The following is a 24,393-nucleotide window of genomic DNA, read 5'->3' as shown; positions in this document are numbered from 1 at the left end:
AACGTTATCCATGAATTCATAGCACCCCAGTGTTTGATGAATTTTCGTGCCACTGACGCGTCTCTATTATTTCTCTCGATTCATCGCACAATCCCGTTTATGGAACGCTGCTAGTTTTTGCTCGTGAAGTATTTGTGGAATCATTCTAAATGGAACGTTAATTAAGAAGGAAACAACGGACTCGATTTACTCTTGCTTTCTTGTTCAGATTTTTCGTGGTTCGTCGTATTTACATGACACGCTAATAAAACTCGCGCTACTTGATGTTCAAGACATGCCCAGAGAGGATTGGAATGAAACAGACTCTAGGGATATTGCCTTCAGATATTCATTAATCCTTTTCGTCGCGCAATCTCTCTCGCCGGGGTGCCGTAATACGGTTTACCCCAGCGGTGGTCCAATTTATTTTAACAGACGTACAAACCGCCCGCGCCTGTAGCTGTACTTACTGTCCAGACCGGGTCTCGCAGCGGGGTGGCTTCTTATTAATAGCTGTGCTTAGAATCCGAAGGTCCCTTGTAGCACCTTGTACCTTTGCTGGCGTTAACAATAGGTACCGAATAGAACGGTATAATGAGAGGCCACCAGGGCCAATGGCAGCGTTACCAAGAACTTACGTAACAAAGAGAGCGATTTACAGGTCAATGTTTCAACAGAATTTCACTAGAAAGTCTATTATTGATGGAGACGTGTCAGAAACAGGCTGCTTTGTCTTTATTATTCCAACCAATTTATCAGATTATTCTGACGCTTGTGTAACTTAATGCCACATAATACGCCCCTCTGTATATCAATTTTAATAAATTATTCAAGTTTTCGTTATGCGAATTTGATCATAGCTGATTTCCGTCTACATGAATTTCATTTATTTGAACGCAATTTTAGTCAGAGTTCGATAAGAGATTTCTGCACTATACTTAAACTAATGGTCAATATCGGAAAGTAAAAAATCTTCCCTTTCAAACACCGCTTGAGTTATTTCGATACGACCATTCGTTTCTGAGATATAGCAGTTCCAAGTGAATCATAACTTTTGAAAGTTTACTCAACGCTATTGATCTACTTGAGCTCAATGCCACTGACGTATCTCAAGCACCTGTGTGCTGGTCAGTGACAGACATTGAGTCAGCATTTTTTTTTTATTATTACTACATACGACGCACGCGTTTTCAGGAAAAAATGTGGGTCACGTCGTTCTGGCTCCGATTGATGTGCTTTTTTGCGCGCGCTTTGAACGTTCAGCTTCGAAGCACCATAACTCGAAAATCGTTTAAGATACCGACGCAAAACACACGAAAATTTCGAAAGAAAGTTTTGTTCCACATTTCCTGAGTTTATTTGTTTTAAAATTTTGTTTCTTTGTAGATATACTCGCTCAAAATTGTTCTTTCTTGTTATTACGAATAAATCGGTTCATTCGTAATCTGTAATATTTCATTCGTTTTATTAATGACTTTGTTACCGTTGGATAAGAAAAGCTATTGGTATCGTCTACTTATGTTATGAAATTCAAAAATTAATAAAAAGTGAAATTTATCGATTAGGTTTCTGAGAGACTCATTTTGTGATTTACATTTTATGATATTGCATTTTATATAAATCGATATAAAATGAAAAAAATCTTCTCATTTAAGAAAGTTACTTTTTACTCTTTACTTAAAATAACAATGAAAGACGTTCCCTATATATAGTTTATAGGATATAGGTGGCGTGAGTTGAACGAACTCTCAGAGTTAATTACGCTTGGTAATTGCAACTCGGGTCTCAGGGCACTATTAATGTGCAAGTTTTGCAGGGATATTCTTTCACGAGCTTTGAATCACGCCGCTTTCAGGCTACTTTCATATACCGGCGTCGTACGTTTCATCACCGTGTCGGTTCTTCGTCGTCCGGCTCGACACGTAATTTAATTCGACAGCGTTTGTGACCCGTTCGAAAAATCCAATCAGGAAGTTACTATTTGTTGTTGTCGGATCTTTACTCGCGGTCGCTATCATGAATTTTTGTTAATTAGACGTGGAATTCCAGGTACGCGATTTAGCTCGCGAAACATCGAGTATTATTCCAGTTAATGAGAAACCGTGTTTCATAGCTTTTGCAATTATAGTAAATTTAGCAATTGTGAGGAACAATCACAAGGTTTTGTAACGAATGACTGAATCGTGTAACCCCTTAAAGAGCTCGACACTATTTATACTAGCGATTAAACCTATTTTTTTATCGGAGTAAAATAAAAATGTGATTCCTATTCGTTTTTCGAGATTTTAATAAATGGGACATCTCTGATTTCTCGTTTCATCGTGGTTGGAATTAATTGCTCATAGGTTGAATGATTCAGTATAGACTCGCATTGAAGCGGGTATTATTGAAGCGAGCAATTCGATATATCCCCGAAGCGGATTGTTTTGGTTTCGACGTGCCAGATCGGAACTGATTGACGCTCTGGGATGTACTCGGCCTGACCCGGAGTTAATTACGGAACCTAAGCGAGCCACAAGCTCACTCTAAGCTGCTCCGACCAAGTTCCCATTATAATTAATTAATTAGCCGTATGAGATGTGACTTAATGGATAGTCCACTGTATACCCTTGAAATACCATTTGGTTTGATTGTCGGTCGAATAGGTAATTACCTGTATAATCATGGTATCTCATCATTGAAGCATAAGACGCAAAGAAAATCTTCCGGGATTTATCAGGAAATTTTCCCCAAAGAAATGAAGTTGCTTTAATTTATGTTTTTATAATTTACACTTGGTACTTACCAGAGTAATGGCGTCTTTGATCGATAGGCTAAACGTCTCGAAAGGGCGCTCGATAAAGCTATTAGCATGTAATGGAATTTATTCCACAAACGCTAGCTAGATTATCGTTCGATTGAATCTTGATTGGGCCATGTCTGCAAGGCGATTGAACCAGCTAGTGTAAATTCAGCCTCAGTGTAGCGTATCTTCGTATCTGTCAAGGCAAGCCTCAATAGTCGAAACACCGGATAAGGGCGTTTAACGTTGATGGGCAGTAAGGTGAAGACGATCGATAGCTTTGGTGTATTTTTATTAACCGAAAGCCTATGCTATAATAAAGAATGCTATGTGTATACATATCTTCTATCTATATACAATAAATCCATCTTCCACAATGTCACCGTATAACACAGTTGGCAACTCGAAACCGATTCTCCGTTCTCTCGTTTCTTGGCAGGAGTGACGCGCCACTCGGTCGCGTTTATTCGAGAAAATTCCGTATGCCGGACGATCGACGACACGCGGTGGATACACGAGAGTACAGAGATAAAGGGTTAGAGAGAGGCAGAGGGAGAGAGAGAGACAGACAGAGAGAGGGAGAGAGAGAAAGAGAGAAAGAGAGACAGTGAGGGAGGAAAGTGAGACAGAGCCGCGACAGTTAGGATTTTTCCGATAGCGGTGGAGAAAAAAATACTTTGAACAAACTCGCGTCTTCTAAAAGACCGCCCTCTTAATTAACTTTAGTGCTGATCGTCGGGACTATCGATTAGAGTAAGTGTAATATTGCTTGCGCAGCACTAGAAGGACGAGTATCCTCGCGGTATATTACGAGAGCATCGTCAGTGTGAACATCGTTTCTTCTTTTTAAGTCGCGATATTTTATATGCTATTATTTACAAAAAATCCTCACGTATCGTACACACAATATATAATACGAGCATCGAAATGACGGGAATACTTTTTGGAGGATGGTGTGATTGTGGATGTTTGGAGAAACGGCGTTTAAAAAATCAGTCTTCCTAGGAGAGATTCGAATGTTTCAAAAGGGGTCGTTTACATCGTTGTTCGGTTCATACGAATGGTCGAGAAGGATCGGTAATTTGTTTCCTTTTGTCCGCTTTTGTTTCTTTTGTTCCGCTTGTTGTCTTTTTTGTTTCTCGTTACTGAGCAATACATTCGCAAGTCCTTTGAAAAGAATTGTATCTCTTTTCGACCCGCTTCGAATATCTTTTTGGCACGTGTTCACGGTCTCGTTTCTCATTGTCAGATCCATTCACGCACGCGGATTAACAGACACATCACGACGATCCGCGGAAATCAGCGACCAATCGAGACTCTTTGTTAAAACCTATGCGCGTCAGTTTTGGCACTTTCCTTAATTGAATTGCCTGCATCGATCATTGACGCCCCGCTCGATCTAGTATTTAACGGATTCCTTCTAAAACTGAGCAACCTATATCCGAGTCGTGCCCGCAAACGGGACTAAAAATTAGCGCCATGTTGACTCGTTCTTCGACGCTTCTTTTTCACAGGACTTAGTCGTCGTTTCGATGATCCTGACTAGCCAAAGATACCTACACAGCTGGGTGAGTTCTTCATTTCGATTCCACGGTGCTCAGCCTCTTTTCGAGACTCCTTTGGCTTGTGCTACGAGTTCAACGGAGTGGTGCCGATATTGCTGATGAAACTGGGACACGCGTTGTCCGCTCTGTCTCCGCTTTGCAACGAGAAATGCCTGTAGGACATGTACGCTTGCGGATTGGACGAAAGTGGCTGGTCTCTCTTCTCGGTGGACCTCTGCTTCTTCATCTTCATGTAACCTAACACGGAGATCAACACGATGAACACCACGAAGCCCATACAACTGCCAACTATCAGACCCAGTCTTCTGGTCAATATGTTCGCCAGACTTCCTCGGTCGCTCATTGTTCCGTCGCCGACGATCGAATCAGGCGCGTCTAGGGTTCTAACCTCCGTGCACTGACTGGTGAGCGAGTTCACCATCGCGGGACGGGCCGAGCCCTCGATCACGTCGTCGTGAGAAGCGTTCCATTGCCAAGAGCCAATGTCCTCTGGGATTGACGTGCCCCAGCTGCCCAGTCCCAGCACGCAGATCAGGTACCGGGTGTCCGAGGCTAACTTCGTCAGCCTCACCGAACGTGCTTTAGGATCTAACAGCTTGCCTCGCACCTAGAAGTTGTATCGAATGAGGAAATTTAGTAATTTATTTTGAAATAAAGACTCGGACTACTCACAAGGGATATTTGTGACTGATACACTAATATTTGTCATCGTTTACGATTTAGGAACATTTAGATACAAAGATGAGTCGGATAGAAGGATCGCAAGTGGATTTTTTAAATCAAGAATACATTACACATGGTGCAAGAAATAGTGATTCGATACTAGTCGATGTGAATGTCTTCCTGATAGATTCCATATTAGTAAGTGAAACTCGAATACAGCAGATACAAGGACTATATCAGAGTAAAGCACAACGTACAGACCTCAAAAAGATTTAGAAATTATACGGTGTCGAAATGTGTATAGTAAGGAGGAATTCAAATATCTCTGCATGATTTATCGAGACTTTCATGCAAGCGGAGAATAAAGATGTAAGGTTACCTGGCAATTTATGGGGCATTCACAATAGAACAATGCACAAGGAGAAAACGTACCTCATCGACGTTGTCCAGCGCGTGGTAGGCCACTTGGTAGCCATGAAGGCCGGAGTGGTTTCTGCTTTGCCAGGACACGAGGACGGAGAACGGTTGGATGTCCTGAATCGCGAGCTTGAGAATCAACGGAGCGGAGCAGAACTCGTGGGGGTCGAGATCCAGGAAAACCAGACCTTGCAATTCCGGCGGCTGTTGGCACTTGAGGAGACCGTCCTCTACATCGCCGACCCCGACACCGTTTCTTCCGCGACCGCGACCGCCTCCTACTCCACTAACCAGCTTCTGGTGGTCCCTCAACCATTCCCAAAGCTCTTGAGACTCGCAGCCGCAGACCAGAGGATTCTCTGCGGGAAGCGATGCGAAACTTGAATGTTAAGAATTGCAGTTGATAAAAGAAATACAATAACACCATAGAATAGGGCAAAAATTTATTTCTTTCAGTTTGATAACTTTAGATGAAATACATTGAATATCTGTACTGGATACTTTAGTGAGCAATTGTATGTTGAAGCAAATTGTCTGTGCTGTACTTTTATGTTTTATTCCATTCATAGATGATTATTTTCGTGTTTTTGAAATTTTGTAAATATAAAGAAAGTTTGCTTTGTGAATATAGAATTTATAGTATAGGAATCACATGATAGAGACTTGAACACGATCATAACAGAGCAAGTTTGACGGAGAACTATGAAAGCATTGATTGAAGACAGCACGTGAACAGAACTGTGTTGCACAACTGTGTGCCGATTAAATTTGAAAATCTTTGATAGCCGAAACAGAGCAGGATTAGGGAAGGTAGACGACAGACATTATACCGTAAGGGACCAGTTTGCAGACTTGAGAAGAGAGGATGAGAGAGAATGGTAGAGTGTGTTTGATTGTTCAGATGTTGAGTATCGATTCGAGGCGATTGTACGTGACCAGCGATATGATTGGATTTCTAACACTAGTAACTCTATTTGGATCGATAGCGTATAGAATTATTCTCTCTGCGTTTAGCTGGTCGCTCGTTCAACAGAAGTTATGCGAGTAAATGAAATATTGATACTGCGTTAATTCTTTCTCGGATTCTTTTTCTTTACATTTTTCTCTTATTTTCTTAAGCACAATTTTTGCACAATTTTTTAACCCATGTATAGACGTTAGCTCGAAATGTAATTCAAACTATTGGATGAAATAATCTGAAACGAACCATCTCCGATCATTACATTACCTTCGGCGCGTAGACTCCGAATCTGCGTCTCGAGAGGCCTGAACGCATTCAACGGTAGGTTTTCCAAGTAATTTCTACTGAGATCCAGCAATCGTAGCTTCTTGAGCGGTCTGAACGCCTCGCTGGAGATGGCGTTGATCCAATTACCATAAAGATGCAGCTCCACCAGGCTGACCAAATTCTTGAATGTCACCTTGCCCACAATACTGATCTGATTGTACGAGAGGTCCAATATCTGCAAGGACTTCAAGTCCTCCGGGAATTCGTCCAGCTCTTTCAGTAGATTGTGGGTCAGATTCAGGATCCTTAGATGCTCCATCCCTTGTAGCCTCTCTTTCGGCAAAATGTCCAAGTTGTTGGTTCCCAGATGCAGGGTTAAGAGGTTAGGCAAACTTCTAAATGCCCCTGGTGACACCCTCGATATGCAATTCTGGCTCAAATACAAATGCAATAGAGCAGGGAACGCCTCGAAATCTTGCGACGTTACTATGCTGAGATTCGTGCCTGATATGTGCACTTCTTGAAGAAATGGGTATTTAGCTTCCGAAGGGAGAACATGAATCCTATTCAAGGGATTCCTAGTCAAATTTAACCAAGTTAGCATAGGAAGATTCTGGCCGGATAACGCTACAGCTGGAATTTGTCTGAATTTATTCTCAGAAAGATCCACCTTGCGAAGTGTCGAAGAATGAGCAAAGAAATTTGCAGGAAGAGCATTTAGATGGTTATGACTGAGGTCTACGGAGGTGAGACAGGATAGGTTGGCCGTGGCAAAGCCGGACATTGTCTCGATTCGATTGTGGCTGAGGTCCAATTCCCTCAGGTGTTTGAGGCTGGCGAAACTGGCCACGTCCACGTTCACGATCTCGTTATTGGATAGCGTGAGGATCTCGAGGTTCAAGGCATTGGCCAAGGCCGAATATGGAATGTCCTGGAACCGATTGTGATCCAATTTAATCTCTCTGAGAGACACGAGTCTGTCGAAGATACCCGGAGGTAGATTCCGTAGGTTGTTTTTGTTTAAGTGTAACCGGGCCAGGTTTCGATTTAATACGAAGATGATCTCCGGTAACTGAGAGATCTCTGCTCTATCGACATACAATTCCTGTAGAGATGGCAGGCCGTTCAAGCTGTGTTCTGAGATTTGGCTGAAGTTATTCCCAGATGCGGCTAGAGTTCGAAGGCCTGAGATGTGCAGGTTAAACAAGGCAGGAGCCGTAAGGTGATTGTCGTCGAGATTTAAATCGGATAAGTTATTAAGTCCTCTGAAAGCTCCGCTCTCTATACTTATAATAGAACAGTTCTTCAAATTCAACGTTCTGATCGGTAAATCTTCTTGAAAGATGGCGTCGTGAAGGACAGTTAGATGATTGTTGGCCAGATCTAGGACTTTTAACTTCTTCAAAGCTGTCAGAGCGTACGGATCCAATCGCCTAAGACCGTTGTCCTGAAGATACAATTCTTCCAGTTCATGCAATTCGGAGAACGTTCGTGCTGTAATATGACTGAGTTTGTTCATGCTCAGTTCAAGGAATTTTAAAGCTTGCATGGGCTGAAAGGCACCGTCTTCTATCCTGGATATCGAGTTATTGGTCAAGTAGAGTCTCTCGACCAGCAGCAAATCCCTGAACAGCGGCGCCTGCAGGTGTGTCAATTTGTTATGACCGAGCCACATGATCCTAACCGATGCTTGGCCACGCAAAGAGTCGTTGTGCAACACGGCCAGACCGTTACTATCCAATTGAATGGAGACCAGTGAACTTCCGCCGGACGTGGATTCCGAAGCGGATAACTGGAACACGTCTCCCAGTACGGTGAGCTGATTACCTTGCAGATTGACGTGTTGAAGACTGTGCAAGGTCCTCAACGCGCCTGTTTCCATGTCGGTGATTGCGTTGTTCTGTAAATGGAGCTCGAGTAACGATGGAAGGGGCGAAAAAACACCCCGTTTCACCTCGGTGATGTTATTGTCCTGCAACCGTAACTCCCTCAGTTGATGTAATTTTAAGAAAGTGCCCGGTTGAAGCTCATGGATCTTGTTACCGTCGAGAGACAGCGAGGAAAGGTTCTCGCAGTGTTCGAGGAATTCCAGCGGCACCTTTTCGATGTAGTTGTTGCTCAGATGCAATTGGGCCAATTGGGTCAGACTGGTAAGACCCCTGCCATCGATTCTTCTGATGGCGTTCTGCTGAAGGTAGACAACCGCTAAGCTCACGCTGCCGATAAACGCGTCACCGGGGATTTCTAGAATATTATTCTCCGCTAGGTAAAGCTCACGTAATTCGGGCAACCTGGCGAACACTCCGCCGATGTAGTGGATGTGATTATTGCTCAGCTCGATGTTGCGTAATCTTTCGTTCCCCTTGAACGTCGCCACGTCGAGAAACACAATCTTATTATAGCTCAGGTCAATCGATTCGAGTTCCTTGAGCGAAATAAATGCGTCTTTGTGGATAGTTTCTATGGAATTGTAATAGAAGGATAGAGTGTGTAAAATTGGACACGATCGCAGGCAATCCTCGGACAGTTTCTCGAAGTTGTTGCTACTTAAGTCTAGGATCAACAGCGCGCTTAATAGACTATAGCCGTCGTCTGGTAGCTCGGATATTTCGTTCCAAGCGAGTCTCAGAGAGGCGAGGCTCTCTAACCTTCTTAATGGCGCCATGGGAAACAGCTTTAGCTTGTTTTCCGTTAGATCCAGATCACTGAGACTGTCTTCTAGCCCTGCAAACGCGTATTCCGAGATTTTCGATATTTGATTGCCCTTTAGAGTCAGCTTCATTAGTTTTAATCCGTAAAAGCAATAGGATGACAGGTCTTGTATCAAATTGCCTTCAAGATCCAAGGCTGCTAGTTTACGAAGGTCAGCCAATGATTTCTGCGGCACGTGGAGCAAACGGCTTGAAAGTAGAGCCAAGGATTCTAAACTGTCTTTTAGATTTGTAAATGCACCCTCGCTGATTTCTCGAAGGGACGAATGTGATATTTGTAGATGCCTGATCTGAGAACCAGGCGGGAAGCAGCCGTCCTTCAGTTCCTCTACGGTTTTGTCCAACTCGTAAACGCTCAACGACTGTACCATCGTGCCTGTTCCTGGAAACGGTCGTAAAAGGCACCGCCATTAATTTCATTAAGTCGCGATAACGCGGAATTTAGATTTGACAGCATTGGTCGGCCGAATGTTCGTTCGCAGTTTATAGAGAGAGTAAAGGATAATGACGTCGTTTGAAGATGTTGTTCTTACTACGCTGTTATTATGTTACCTTTTCGCTACGTGCGATCGTACGATAATATTTTACTTCGAAACAAGATACTGGCGCATTAGAATCGGGGCACTGACTGACTTTACAGCGTGATTCAATAGCAGCAATTTAACTGGCTGAGCGTTTGCCTAATTGCTTCTTTTTAGAAACTTTTTCTGATTATTAAATTGTTTTACTATGCAGATAACATGGTAATTTAATAATTAAAATTTCTTGAAATTTTGACATTTTAATAGCCTGATTCGTCTCTGCTTAATGAACTATACGTATATGTACGACAAAAGTTACTAGCTGATTTAATCACGGCACAAGAAACAATTTAATTGCTTCTGCATCATATTTTCCATTGTTATGACCCGCATTAGTTAATGGTTTCAATTTTGCAGTTTAGTAGTAGTTTGTAAAATAATATCGGCTGTGTTGAGAACAAAACAGAATTATTATGAACCATTTACGTCATTATCGTTCGATGACCCGCGGCGATTGCAAATTTCTATCCCTCAGGAAACACGGTGAATTTATAGCAGGTGCTCGACGTATTAACCAGTTAGCTGTTTTTGAGGACTATACTCGTCAATGAAGAGGTGGCAATATTTTGTGTTATGACACATTCATATGAAAACATTCATTCCATTGCAACTTAATTCTATGTGTGTGTGACGAGTATACTCGTCATCGCTTACTTTTTTGCGACATATTTTAGATACACACTTTTCAAAGAGGTCGCAACAGCTAACCGGTTAATGGAGCTAAAAAAATGTAAACATTACGATTCTAAGAAAGAAACATTTGTTGTCTCGATAGCATCGTTATTGAATCAGCCGGTACGTGACCTCGTCAAGAACTCGAAACGTTTACGCGCTGTCGCCGCGGCGTAGTGGCCCATTAAACCCTAATTGATCCGCTATACAGGGCTCGCGCCCGCCCCCGACAAATTGGTTACATTGTTATCTTGATTATAATAACAATCTCTCGCAGCGTGTTGGCGACGTGTTTCGATGCAGCCCGTTTTGTTAACAAATGAAAATTGAACTGCGAGGCGGACAATATCAAAAAAGTTTCTCCGACGGAACTTGTATTACCCTTTTCCATGTTCTTCGGTATAGAGCCTCGTGACGACAGTTCATGGCGTTTGCATTAGGTTCTCAGCCAGTGTACTCACCGGACGCGCTCAGAACGCTTAAGAGAGTGCTCCTCAGGGTCTCCTCGGTGGCTCCGGCGCATTCCAGGAAAAGCCCATCCTCGAAATTGTAACAGGGACAACCAGGAATTGTTTCAGGAGGCGGGCACTCAGCTATCTGGCCGGTAGTTCCCGTTGACGCAAAATTCTGGATCAGTAGAAGCTGGAGAATCAGCCTGAGGACGCCTCGCGTTGGGACGTTGGAAAGTCTTCTTCGTCGCTCTCGAGATCTCGACATCGCGTCGCTGTGAGCTTCTCCGCTGGTGGACGATCTTCCTGAAACGATACAATGCAGAGAAAATTGTTCAGGTTGCTCTCATTCAATTTACTTTTTCATGGTTTCGGTGTTGTGATTAAAATAGCTTTAAAAAGAGTTTAAAATAGGCCTCGGGTTGATTGTGATTGGAAGAAGGTATTCTAAAGTCCTAAAGAATATCTGCGAAAAAGAGAAAATTTCTTTAGAAGCGAGGACCTTTGGAGTAGCCTGTATATCGTCAATTATCGCGATCGATGCAACGTTCCGAACGATAATGAACCAGTCCGATAATAAAAGTACCGTCTCTGCCTCTTTCACGATATTTTTTTTTCCTCTCCGTTCTTATCTGTCTTCGACATCGTCATCAGACTGGAAAATATTAAGAAGAGTCGAGAAGAGGAACTGCCATTACGATGTCTTCGTGTTCTGTCTTTTAATTATTACGAGCCTGAATGTCTCCTGCGCAACGCGGCTGCGATTTAATAATCTTCTTGTTAGCTTAATGATAACGTCACTCCTTATCTACTCTCGTTGACATTTTCGGAAATTGCACATCTTCGCTAGTGGATCGGCGAACCGTACGCACGTCTTTCTTGTTATTTACTTGGCGTTAAAACGATGCTAACAACGAATCCCCGTACTCGTCGTTTCTTGATAATTTGCGAGCTTTTTCGAGGAAGAAATCTCTAGCTTCAACCACGCAGAAGATACAAAAGTTTCGCAAAATATAGGTAGAAAAAAAAAAAGATTTATAAAGCGAAACAGGGTGCCTGTCAGACGACAGGATAAAGGTGAATCAAAAAGCGGATAATTATAGCGGAGCAGGCTAATGATTTTTATCCAGCACGTCGTGTTGCTGCCTCTACTAATTAAACGCTAATTAGCTAATGTAGGGTGGATTGTCAGAATCGAGAGGGGATGGAAGGGAACAGAGAAAGAGAAAGAGAGAGAGAGAGAGAATGAATATAGCTGCGGTATCTTAACACGCGTTTCCGCTGGGCTCGATCCGTTGTTAATAATTTTGCAAGGAAACGTTCTATCAAGAGAATCATTTAAATAGTCACCCGCAGCGATGTTGTCGATGATTTCTAATGAGTTCCCGTCTGTGTGGCGTCCGGCTTTCATATAGCGGAAACACACGATTCATTTATCGTGTTGTTCTCAGTTCTCTTCCTTTCTACACGTATTTACTGCAGGATTAACATTTACTTGAAAGATTTAATACAATAATAAACTACTATGTATTATAAACAAGTAACGTAGCTTACTATAACGATGAACGATCGTACATACAGTTGTACAAATATTATAATTCGAACATGTTAGACAATTCTCAGAATTCAATGATTCCAGGGTAGAAACATTATTCAATTAACGATGGAATCGTTTAGATTTTCTGATATCGATTGGGAATTCCCCGAAACTTTCAAAATTATTAAAAAAGTGCCATTAATAGATGGTTTAGAAGCTCTAGCTCAATCGTGAAAAATGGTGTATCTACCTCCTATCCTCTTTATCTTGTTCGTATGAACGAAATACGAATATAGACGAGGTAATTAATATAACTGTATAAGTATAATTATATAGCAATAATAATAATATAACAGTATAAATGTAATTAATATTTCTTAATTACTATGTTGTTACAAAAGTTCCACTCTCGATTCGGTCGTTCTTAATTCTTGATACTTTTCCATCATCATTCACCATCCGTCACTTTCTCATCGATCATTGTGCTAAGCAAAGTTTGTTCCTATGTGGGCCTCTCTCGATTAAATAATTTCTGTCTTTCGTTGCCCGATTTGCCCGTTATAGATCGCTTGTACGCCGTTAATGTATCACATAAATAGCAATCTTCCGGCGTGCCACGCAGTCGGGATACGCGGGTTTCCGTGCGAGACACATTCTGAATACAGCGATTTCCTGTAATAACAATCGTGGAATTATGCATGCCAACTGCGTAGACCGCGGATCCGAGGCTCATTCCGTCGCATCTGGTGCATGGATCATGTCTGGGACCTGTAAGCGGATGACAGGTGCAATCATGTACCTGAAGATGTCGGGAAATCTTCTGGAATATGGAAAAGAAATGGAAAATGGATGGATCGTATAATAAACCGCGAATTATTCTGTTTACTGGTTTGATCTATTTAAGATTAACGCAATATCTCATTTGTAATTGTTTTTTTAGGTAATCTGTATAATTGAATACAGTATACATGTAACACGTACTTTTATCATTAATATCAATAAAGGACCGCCGTTTACAATTAGAAGTGCAAGGAACGTATTCGTGTTCTCGTTACTGTTACCGTTATTTCGTAGTGGAATTGCAACGAAGGAAATTACAAAATACAGACCGCTTCCCAAACCGCGAAATAAGCGGTTCCCGTTTTTATGCAGCTGCAACTGCGAATGGTTTCCCGCGCTTTTTGTGTTTCGACCGCACGAACCTCGGCGGAACACGGGTAGGCCATTTAACGCGCTGAGTGGTTAGGGGTTAGCACCGTGTCGAAAACTCGGCGTGCATATCGTGAAAAAGAGATCCCGCACCGGCACTTGCCTCTATATTGCCCGGAAATTATGCTTCTTGCGTTATAACGAACATTCAGTTTCCTGACTCTGCAAAAAGACCAGAGAAACTCTGTTTCACGAATTTCCTAATGCGGCGCGGCAGGCAAACTTGATGGAAACAGGGTCCAGATCGAAGAGAAACGAAAGTTCTTAATCACTTGAAGTAATTTAAATGCGATTTAAATTTACTACGAACTGATAGCTAAGTAAACTAACTGGACGGCACTTTAAGATGTAAACTTGTCAGATACCGCATCAGCATTTAACTTATTGCCTCCTTAAACTTCAAACTTATCGGTGGTTTATAAGCTAAACTTGTCAATTTGTAAGTTTATGCGGGTTCAAATTGTTTCGAACTTTCAATTAGAACTCACTGGGAAGGAAAATCTTCACGCGTTAAGTGCAGTGTTGGTCACTGATGGTTCGACAGTAAACTTTTCGCTTAGATAACGGATAATACATGTATACGTCAGAAGACTTTACCCCGCAAATCAGAAACTCAGAAAAGACTTTGATCATTTAAAGGAGAAAAAATGTAGCTTATAAATTCACCAATCATTAGTTGGTAAATTATAGCGAAGATCTGGGAAACTTGTTCGGCGCTTCCCTTTTCCTATTACATTGTTCTCGATATTCAATTTCAAGAACCGGTATACAAATTTTGTCATCCTTTTAGGTTCTTGTAAGTTTCATGCAGGATCTAGACTGAATTTCTGCTCTGATCAAAGCGAGCTGCAGGAAAACGATGATCGATGCACTGGTACGAACCGGATCATAACTCGTCGTGTACTTGGAACATCTGATGGAAGACAGGCGAGTCGTGGGTGATCGTTCATGTCAGCGGACGCCTATTAGCACGGACACGTTACTTCCATTTCCGGTACCGGTAATAACATCGCGAATTCCTGCCTGCCTTGGAGTATTACTTTGTCGGAGAGAAGTTCTTGTTCCACCGTGGGGCGTACTACTACGTCGCGCTTGTAATCCCATAAAAGCCGCGTGACGACGCTCCCTTGCGTAAAGGCCGCGTTTTTACTTGCCACGAGTGGGCCACACCGCCAACCTCGTTCTCTTATAGCATTCTCTGTTCCGACGACCCCGTTTCAACATCATCGGCCGCATTAGTAACGGTGAAAACTTGCCACGAAGGGTAACATGTAATTTTTTACGAGCAACTCGTGCTATTCCCGTCAAAAAGTGCGACCAGGCGTGTGTATTTTCTTGTGAGATCGTAATTTACTGCTGACATAAGGGACTCTAGTTGTAACCGATCTTTCTTAACAGCGTTTAATTTTTCGTCTTTTCGTCTTCTACGTCCTATTCACCGATTGCAATTTATTGGTGAATTTAAAAAATTCTAAGTTTTCCTTATGTTATTGCAACAATTGATACATAGAGATCTAACTTGGACTGATCAATGTAGATGTGCTTTAATAAATAAATAGAATAAGTGATAAAAATTAACGAAGTAAATATATCGTGAATTATAGAGAGGGATTAGAAGAATTTTAGAATTATCTCTGCGATTTAGAAAATTTGTCATTGATACATTAAAAGATTGTATTGAAAGAAGTCCTTGCAGAATATTGGAATAGAAAAGGAGCGGCCTGTTAGGAGATGAAGTAAATTGCGTTCTTCTCACAAGAGATTAGACGGAATTAGAATAAGTTAAAATAGTTATAATTAAGTACATAAACTACGCGATATTTCAAGTTGCAAAATCCTCGAGATAATGGTTTGGAATGTTCTTACGATTCTAAGCATTCTATGTACTAAAGAGATTATAAGTTTGCCCCCTTGTATATAAAATAAAATGCACACAGCTTAACAATCGGAAAATCTAGCTTCCTTTAGTCCAGTCGAAAATACAAAACGAAGCTGCAAACAGAATTTTGAAGCAGCTGTTAAAACAGCTGGTCTCGCGTCGAGCTGTGGCTATGGGAAAAAATGATGCTTTCTGGCCTGGTCCTCTGGAATTCAGATTCTGCGGCGCGTTTTACCGTACAACCGTGATAAAACGGCAGAAACATTCGGGGAGGTCATGAATCTGTAAAAAAGCGGAAGTTAAAACGCGTTCGGCCGAGCAGAGTTCTCGCAAACGGGCAACTTGGTACCGCTGTCTCGACCATTCTAAATAAAAACCGTCTCGTTTTTCACGACGACGCGACGAACACGTCTTCGTCGCGTTCGATTCAACTCCACTTCGTTTGGGTTGCCGTATATTTCTTTTATTTTTTCTTTTCCTCATCTCGTTCTCCGTGTTTTCTTGTTTTTTTCTTTTCCCTCGTCGTTCAACCTCATTCGCGGCGTTGATTGCGACCGCACAAAGCAAATATGAGATAAAAGTATTGTTTTATGGCGCGGTATTGTTCGAGCGGTTCCGACGAGGCACACAACTGTGAAAGCGGAACGAACCGAATTGTTTCGAAACTTCAAACGTTGGATTTCGAATCGGCATGATGCTGAGAAAAAGCCTCAAATTGGTACTGGCGCGAGCGAGAAATTTGGAAACGCTTTCAGCTGTTTAAATATATGCCCGCCACGAGTCGCTCGTCGTTTATGTTCCTCTCGAAAACTCTGCTTCACAAAAAATCATTTGATGTATCTCCAATATTTATGATGTATCTCCATAGATTACAGAAACTCCAAGCAGGAATCAGAGCCACAAAAAGAATTTCTGTAATTTGAAAGAAATATTTTGACGTAATAATAATACAAGATAGTTCAAGTTCTTCGAGTCAAATTGTTCAAATTCCTTTTAGCGCAATATAGTTGAAGTGCAATATAAATTCGATAAAGTTTAGTAATGGAAATTGACTAAAAGAATTGCAAACTTCGGCTCTTAATGGCTTAAATTAAACATGTCGAATGATATCTTAATTGGATCATGAAATAGAATTTCCTTCGAAAATTCTTCCTTCACTATTCTTGCGTGTTATATCAGCCAGTATCAACACGATATTCAGCCACGAACGGAGGAATTGGTGGGACGATCAAAGATGTATTCACGTGGAAGGGACAAGCTTCGGAGTCGATCGAGAGACGCTTAAGAAACGGCGGTAGCTTCGGGGGATTCTCGAGCATCACTCGCCAGCCAATCGTACGAAGATTAATGTTTAAATTGAAAACGTTCCCTGAATCCCAAGTGATATTCTGCCTTAATCGACCACCTCCAAAATAACCGAGAGTTACACTGTGCAACGTTCGATGGTAAATAGAAAATCATCCGACCAGGGTTCGCCGAGGTTGGATCTTCCGCTCATGCGTTCGACTCAACGCGTAATAGCTCATGTATCCGATGACAGGCATTTGTCAACGAGATCCCCTTCGAGATTTTTTATGGGGATCGGCTCGATGAAGTGTCTTTAAGGGAACGTTATGTGGGGTTTTATGTGGTGAATCGGACGAGATGTGTTTTGGGATAAAGTCGAGGGAAAAGGAGGGACGTGTACAATCAATCACAAAGGCCTATGTACATTTCCTAGATTTTATATATCCAATTTATTGGGAGAAAGCAAAAATGCACTTTCTCGTAGAACTTATGCAAGATGACGGTGAATTTATTAAAAATATTAGTGTATCTTCAAGAGGAAATCGTATTTTGTATTCTTTTACTTACTTTTTTGAATATCGTTGAGATATCGTGTTATTTTTTAAATACGTATTCAAGTAAAATTAATACCGCAAATATTGCTAGAGTTAATGTCTTTGTTAGAATAAATTCAAATTCAACGGATGTACGTAGACTGTAGAATAGATAACGTTGGGAAGAAAATACTTTTTTAATGGAGAGTGTATAAACGGAAGGAACGAAGAGAATGATAAAGAAGAGGAAGAGGGAGGGAGCGATAAAGAAAATTGAAAATTTCACTCGGTGAAATTATTTTCTCATTTCCTTTGGATTTGCAAACGTTATTCGTTAACCGTTCTATGGCATACGTTATAACGCATTTCTCATTTATGCAGAGAGCATTTAAATGTAGTCAGAGGTTTTGATTTAAAATCAGTAATTAATAATTAAACAGCGGCGTATTTATCGAACACTTGGAAACGGTAGTTAAACTGGCATGTCAAATCGATCGGACAACGCCAGACGCGCGGCCGTATTTAATTCAAGTAACGATAACTGGTACGCTGCTTGGCGCATTCGTGCCACCGGATTAAATTACAATTCATATTCTTCAGAAAATAAATTGTACAAATAGAACTGTGTAAACATGAAGCCTCGTCGACCAACAATCCGCCTACAAATCTTGCAATACGGAATATCGGCTACCTGTCCAATCATCCTACCGTGATAAATTCTGTTTATACGCTGCTTAAAAGGACGGAAACTTCGTTCGGACGATTCATTCGAGCCGGTGTATATTCCGATATAGCATCAAAAGAAGTTATTCTATCAATAGGTTATCGAGAAAACCACGCGATTTCAAAGAGTGATATTATTTTTTGTCGAAAATTAATTAAATGGTGTAATCGAACGATAACTGAAAAGAAAGCTCACAGTCCGATCTAATTTCGAGAAGTATCACATCAATTCTGACCTGACCTGGGCTGTTTCATTTACTCGCTTCGTCCAGGCTTTCTACTTACCCGCCACGCTTTCCTGGCCGAATCGAAACTTCAAAGATCGTCCGATTCCTGGGAGCAGCTACTCACGATCAGAGAGATCGACTTCTCGCGGATATTGCTCACCGGTGCATCGGCTTTTAACCGGTTTACCTTGTTCCCTGGTGGTAGAAGGGCAAAGGCTAAGTTCAGTCGGCCCCGGGAAGAAGCTTCCAATTTCCGCGTTCTCGCGTCCGCCTATCCCCTTTCAAACGTTTTCACTTCGCCAGAGAGATCTTTCTCGGCAAGTGACTCCCGAAGAATCTCGGAAACTCGAGGTTTAAGTGAATTCGAACCGCGCCTCGGCTAAGATTACCACCTCCCAATTTCGCTTTTCTCGCGATCCCCCCGTTCTAACGGAGATCGTTTCGAATTCCTCGAACGCCACAGATCCTTTTCTCCGTCGTACAGTTTTTCGTCGTTGCCTCGGAATAGCGAGCTGCTTCTTCTAACGAAACTTTTCGTATCTGCGCGAACCATCTATCGAAGCCGGCTGTGTATTCGAACGATCCTCGTAACCGTTGGTTCGAGTCATTCGTATGGAATAGTAGGCTCGATTGGAATAGATCTTGAATCGACAACGGCTGCTGCTTGACCTGAATTGCCGTCAAGATTATGATAGTTAGGAGAACGCCTTTGGAGATCTCTCGATTCACTGGAACGATACTCGAGCAAACAGAGATTAACGATGTTGCTGTACCACTTCTCTCTGATCCTCGGGTTTAGCGACGTCGTGATATCGTACTCCTTTGATTTCGAATCTTAGTTTGAGTTATAGTCGAAAGATCCACACGACCCGAGGGGTTATTTTCGAACAAAGTTTTCTACTGGGTCATTTAGTCGGGTTGTCCGAATTTGATCAAGAAGGACTGCTCGTGTCATTTGTTTGTGGGTTTCCCAAACGCTGCGTAACAAGCTTGGAGTTCGGGCATAATTGCGAGCGAGTGAAATTTTGAAGCTTTGAAGTCGCTGCTATCACTCAGGTCATAAGGTAAGGTAAGGTCTGGAATTCGATTCAAAGTTTCTGACGACGACTGTTTACACGTGCTCCGGATATTACTAGGGCGAAAGATCAACAGACTTGTCTGAGTATCGGATACAAAGCTAAGCATAAAAATAAGAGGATAAAAATATCTCTAGATAAAGAATTAATAGACAAGATAAAGTGTAGAACGGCCTATAAAGAGTGGGGGCACTTGAGGAGTTTTCAAAGCCCCATTAAGCACCACGTGCAAAGGAATCCATGAAATATGTATCTGAGTTTCTTTCCATTTTTCTTTTAATCATAATCTATGATAAATAGGGCTAAACCAGGTTCCCTTGATGTTGAAAACAGATTATTTATCATTTACGGGGAAAATTCATTAAAATAGAAAGTTACACGGAAAGTATATACATTGCTAGTATTAATAACTATACAATTAATGCAAATGAGGCAGCCAATCATTATTGCGAGGCTGAACATGTAAAATATCGTAGTATTTTAACTTCCTCATTGGAACATTGATTTTAAAATTCTCAATAATTCAAGGACAGCCTATTAGACTACTGAAAACTTTCTATGTAAACATGTCATGAAATTGTCTTCTACTTCCTAATATAGGGGGGGGGGGGGAAGATCAAGCAACGTAAACTGATAGTTGCGGCGAGGAATATTAAACGGTTGTTTTAGCACTTAGACGAAAAAAATCTATGTCGCTCTTTTATAATTCGAGCGAAGCGATTATTATCACGTCTGTGTATATAAAACTAATTAACTTCCTCTTGTCCTTTCCTCAACTGTTTTATTTGATTCAGGTTCATTTTAATCTTGGACAATCCGATTTCTCATAGAATCAGGAATTTCCGCGTATCAGCTGCGTTTATATCAATATCGCGGTATTTGAATCGCAGCGATCAAAGCATCTTTTTGAATTTCGACAGACAGCTGTCGAACGAGATGGCCCAGGCGTGGGGGGGATTTCGTTTCTCGAATTAACCGAGTCGCGTTCTCCGTGCTTCTTCTGCCAGGCCACGCAACACTGGCTTGGAATACCTCGATGAGCGAAACCAGGACGAGTGCAAACGTGATTTGAATATTCCCAGTGTCGATAGAGCCCAGGGACGGAATCTAGCGCGCCCTTCCTCTCTTTCCGATTCAAAAATAAGAATTCCCTCTAGTTTCTAATTTTTCGGTAACTTTATTAGACATTAATTGTTACACTAGTACTTTGTATCATTTTGTAATGTCTCGTTGAAATTGGCTCGTTAAATATTATTTCACAAGTTTATTTATTACGGGAGAATATCTTACGTAACCCGAAATACTAAAATAAATTAATAGACGATCATCTTTTTCGGCATTTCAATTTATTTATTTATGGAATTAATCAGAATTGTTTGTGGGCAGCCTAAACACGATATACGCGCTTATTCGAAATTTCTTAGGCCAGTGATGGAATTCATACGCTGCTGCTCAATTTCCATTCAAGCATTCCCTACCCTTGTTGAATGTCCTTCTAATTAACTATTTTCGTTTCCTGCAGGATACCAGGAAAACTTGCGCAAACTTCCATCGAGCGATTCAAGATTCGGTGGTCGTTTCCCCCGACAAACAGGCCGATCCGTGGCGCGTGGCGCGCGTCCCGGAAAAGTGAGCCCTCTTCAAACAGCCCTTGCGACAATTCTCCAGGGCTGAATATTGAATACGTTCGTCAAGCCGGGAGCGTGAGTTCCGGCAGTGGCGGCGATGGGGGAATTGGACGGAAACAAATGCCAGATATTCCGGCGGAAAGTGGGAGCGGTCGATCAACGAAAGTCCTCCCGGACGGTCGAGGCGAGGGTGGAAACGACGGTCCTACGGATTCCGCGGGTATTGCCCACATATGTAACCTCTTTTCGGTCTCGTTTCCGGAAATCGCTGATCTTGGAACAAACGAGCGTTCCATCGAACAGTCCCTTCGCTTAACCAGAAGCGCTACTCTCTAGCTTCCTTACGTGGAATAGTTTTGGTCGCGATAGCTCTCGTGAATTTACTGCTCCTCGTCGCACGTGCAGTAACTTAAGGGTGGTGGCCGCTTGGATAGGGGAAGAGGGGGCAGGACAGGAAGCACAATCGCCGCTTCGACGATTTAAAGTTCGCCTGATTCGAGAGTTACTTCGGACCCTCTTTCGACCATCTTTCTGGATACGTTTGACGATCCACCTTCCATCCCTCTTCCGACTGAGATGAGAAACATGATACGGCGCGATTGTCCGGAACATCAGATATTTCGAGGGTGATTTTCTGTGTGTTCAAAGAAAGTTTAATCGAGGATCTTGTATACTTTTTTCGTCACTATTGTAAACGAAAAGGGAAAAAATCGATTGGTGGAGACGCCGTGTAATTAGATTTTCCAGTCACAGGGGAATATTTCATCGTTCTTCTTTAGTTCTATCATGCTTTACGATTTATTCATATAGACTTTACATAAAGTGTAGCATTTTTACTTCGATAAGGTATTATACAAACATTTCCATAATGATAACATTTAGTATTAGGTCCTTAAGCTGAGCTAAATATTTTAATATTTCGCCACTGTAACGAAATGTAATTGCAAAGGAACAATGTACCAACAAGTTTGCTTTAAAACACACGATCTTCCGTTACAACGTCCTATGCATAAATTCTTACACGTTCCTGTATGATCCACCGCTTTCCGCAAACTAGAGGACTGCGACCACCAAGGCAAACCTGATTGATTCGCGGGCAACGACGCGACAACCGCAATCGATCAAATGCCGATATACGCTGCACGCAGCTGCATGTTATAGCCGAGTGCATTCTGTCCGAAAAATCAGCGCCAGTCGGGCACGAGAGGATTCAAGCTGATTGCCAGGTTTCTGCCGGCGAATACCGATTACTCGATGGTAGTGGAGAACGATTCTACGACTATCGAGCTGCCGCGATAAATCCTCAGAAGTTTAAAGGATGTCGTAATGGATTCGGGCTATATATCTTCATGTGGTACATTGATTCGGGGGGACCGTCCAGAATATTCCGAGTGATCGAAAATTTTTGCGGTCGGCCAGGGATCTCTCGATCCAAATTCCCGATTATCTCCGCTGCCTTTTCGAGTTTACGAGGCCTTGGCCAAGGAGACTACGCGGTTGAGGGCGTTTTCTTTCGTGGGCAAATCACACGGAAATTGCCTGGCCTTGCGTGCATAAAACGGAACGCTGTAACAGGGACGTAATAGCGAGTCGTAAAACACGAATGGGTGGTGGAAAATACATACGCGAATAGCTGACGGTACGTTTTTGTTATATTTATCAGTTTTTCAATTCGTGACGAACAACCGATGTCTGTCAGACGGATGGGCGATGCCACCTCCTGTTTCAAACTGATGTTATTTTGAAGAAACGTTTCATTTCGATTAATAAACGATTCGCGGTAATATATGACGAACAAATAGGAGGAAATACAAATAGCGTGTATTATTAGTAATTGCTAAATGAATAAACAATCTCGCTTATAGAGTATCGAATTGAATTATACCAATTATTTCTTATAAATATTGACACGAAATATTGTAAATATGACGGAGATAGAATGGCCGCAGTTAAAAACTTAATTATAGTTTCCTGCTAGGAGTTCAGCGTTACGCAGGTCAAGCGCGAGAAAACTGTGTTCGTTCTCACAAGACTAGTGGAGTTTTAGATAATAATGTAACTCCCTCGGGTTTCCACTCACGGTAATCCCCTTGCGGTAAGACCCGGAGATCGATATCGCTCGCGATACACAGAAATTCCCCTGTAATCGTGAGCGATGGTGGTCTAATTGGCTATGAACTTAGCGGATTCCTTGGAATACGAGGTCTATAACAGACTGATAGCTCCAGATCTAATGCGTTTACCTATAATGAACGCAATCGAAATGGTACAAGGATCTTTCACGAAAAATAAAATTATCTATTAGGATTCTCATTCTCGTTACTATTAAAAAGAGATCCATTTCGTTCATCCATTTTGTCTTTGAACAGACAGTTCGTCAAGGTACTTACTTCTATTCAAGTCATTTCCCTGTTCGTTACATGGTATTATACAATGCTACAAGAAAAGGGATAATCCCCTGAAATTAACATGGATAGAGATCACGTATATACTGGGCCGGTACAGGTCTCCTACGTAGTTTGACTAATTAATCCATTCAGATAGGTATCTTCGTTCTACTCCATATTCCATACGCAAATCACCTGCAAATCCTTTTCATCCTACGATGACGATCTTCGTTTTGCGTCATACCGAACTTGTGACTTTCTTTTACAACGCACTACAGCTTTTGTCGAGTGGAATCTAAAGACTCTAGTCTTAAGCGTCATTTTAAAAGTTGTGCGCTGATGTATTAAGTTTATGCACATTGTGTACAGTTTTACACGTTCATTGACTTTTGCGTATGATCAGGAGCTCGATTGACAGAATCAAAACTGATATTTTCAGATTTTACACGTCAACGAGCTATCGTACGTATGTTAAAAATAGTAATAGTTAAAACTAAAAATATAAAAAAAAGGGCACAAAATTGGCGAGCCGGAAAATGAATTTCTCTGTTCGAAACGCAACGCTCTACATTTTTCTCGTTTTACTATTTCCTTGTCGATCGATCTGGCCGAGCGGAAGAGCAAGAGCCGGCCGATTAGGTGGATGAAACGAGCGTGCCTAGGCGACACGAGAGCCGTTGGCGTTTATTAGAAACGGAATTCGACTTCATCCGAAGGACAGAGCTTCGAAGGGGTCGAATTCGTTTCACAGTCGCTTGTTCTTCTTCTTCGTGTTCCGGTTCGTTCCGACTTGGAGACGCAATGGAGATGGAATGGCCGAGTCAGGATGGAGAAAAGGGTGGATTGGGAGACGGCTGGAA

General features: G+C 41.9%; 1 protein-coding gene across 1 annotated transcript in view; it reads right to left on the bottom strand.

Annotated features, from left to right (window-relative positions):
- Window positions 1-1,032: 1,032 nt before the first annotated feature.
- Window positions 1,033-24,393, bottom strand: part of LOC117160299 (uncharacterized) — a 90,581-nt gene continuing 67,220 nt past the window's right edge. The window contains exons 3-6 of the mRNA XM_033340974.2: window positions 11,060-11,353; window positions 6,635-9,727; window positions 5,422-5,765; window positions 1,033-4,933 (exon numbers count right to left, since the gene is read on the bottom strand). Coding sequence (XP_033196865.1) covers window positions 4,391-4,933; window positions 5,422-5,765; window positions 6,635-9,727; window positions 11,060-11,353 — 4,274 coding nt within the window. The 3' untranslated portion in view covers window positions 1,033-4,390. The remainder of the gene's footprint in view (window positions 4,934-5,421; window positions 5,766-6,634; window positions 9,728-11,059; window positions 11,354-24,393) is intronic.

This window comes from Bombus vancouverensis, chromosome 13, assembly GCF_051014615.1.
Source record: "Bombus vancouverensis nearcticus chromosome 13, iyBomVanc1_principal, whole genome shotgun sequence".
In the NCBI taxonomy this organism is placed as follows: domain Eukaryota; kingdom Metazoa; phylum Arthropoda; class Insecta; order Hymenoptera; family Apidae; genus Bombus; species Bombus vancouverensis.
Note: the sequence above shows the minus strand (reverse complement) of the source record. Positions and strands in the feature narration are given on the sequence as shown.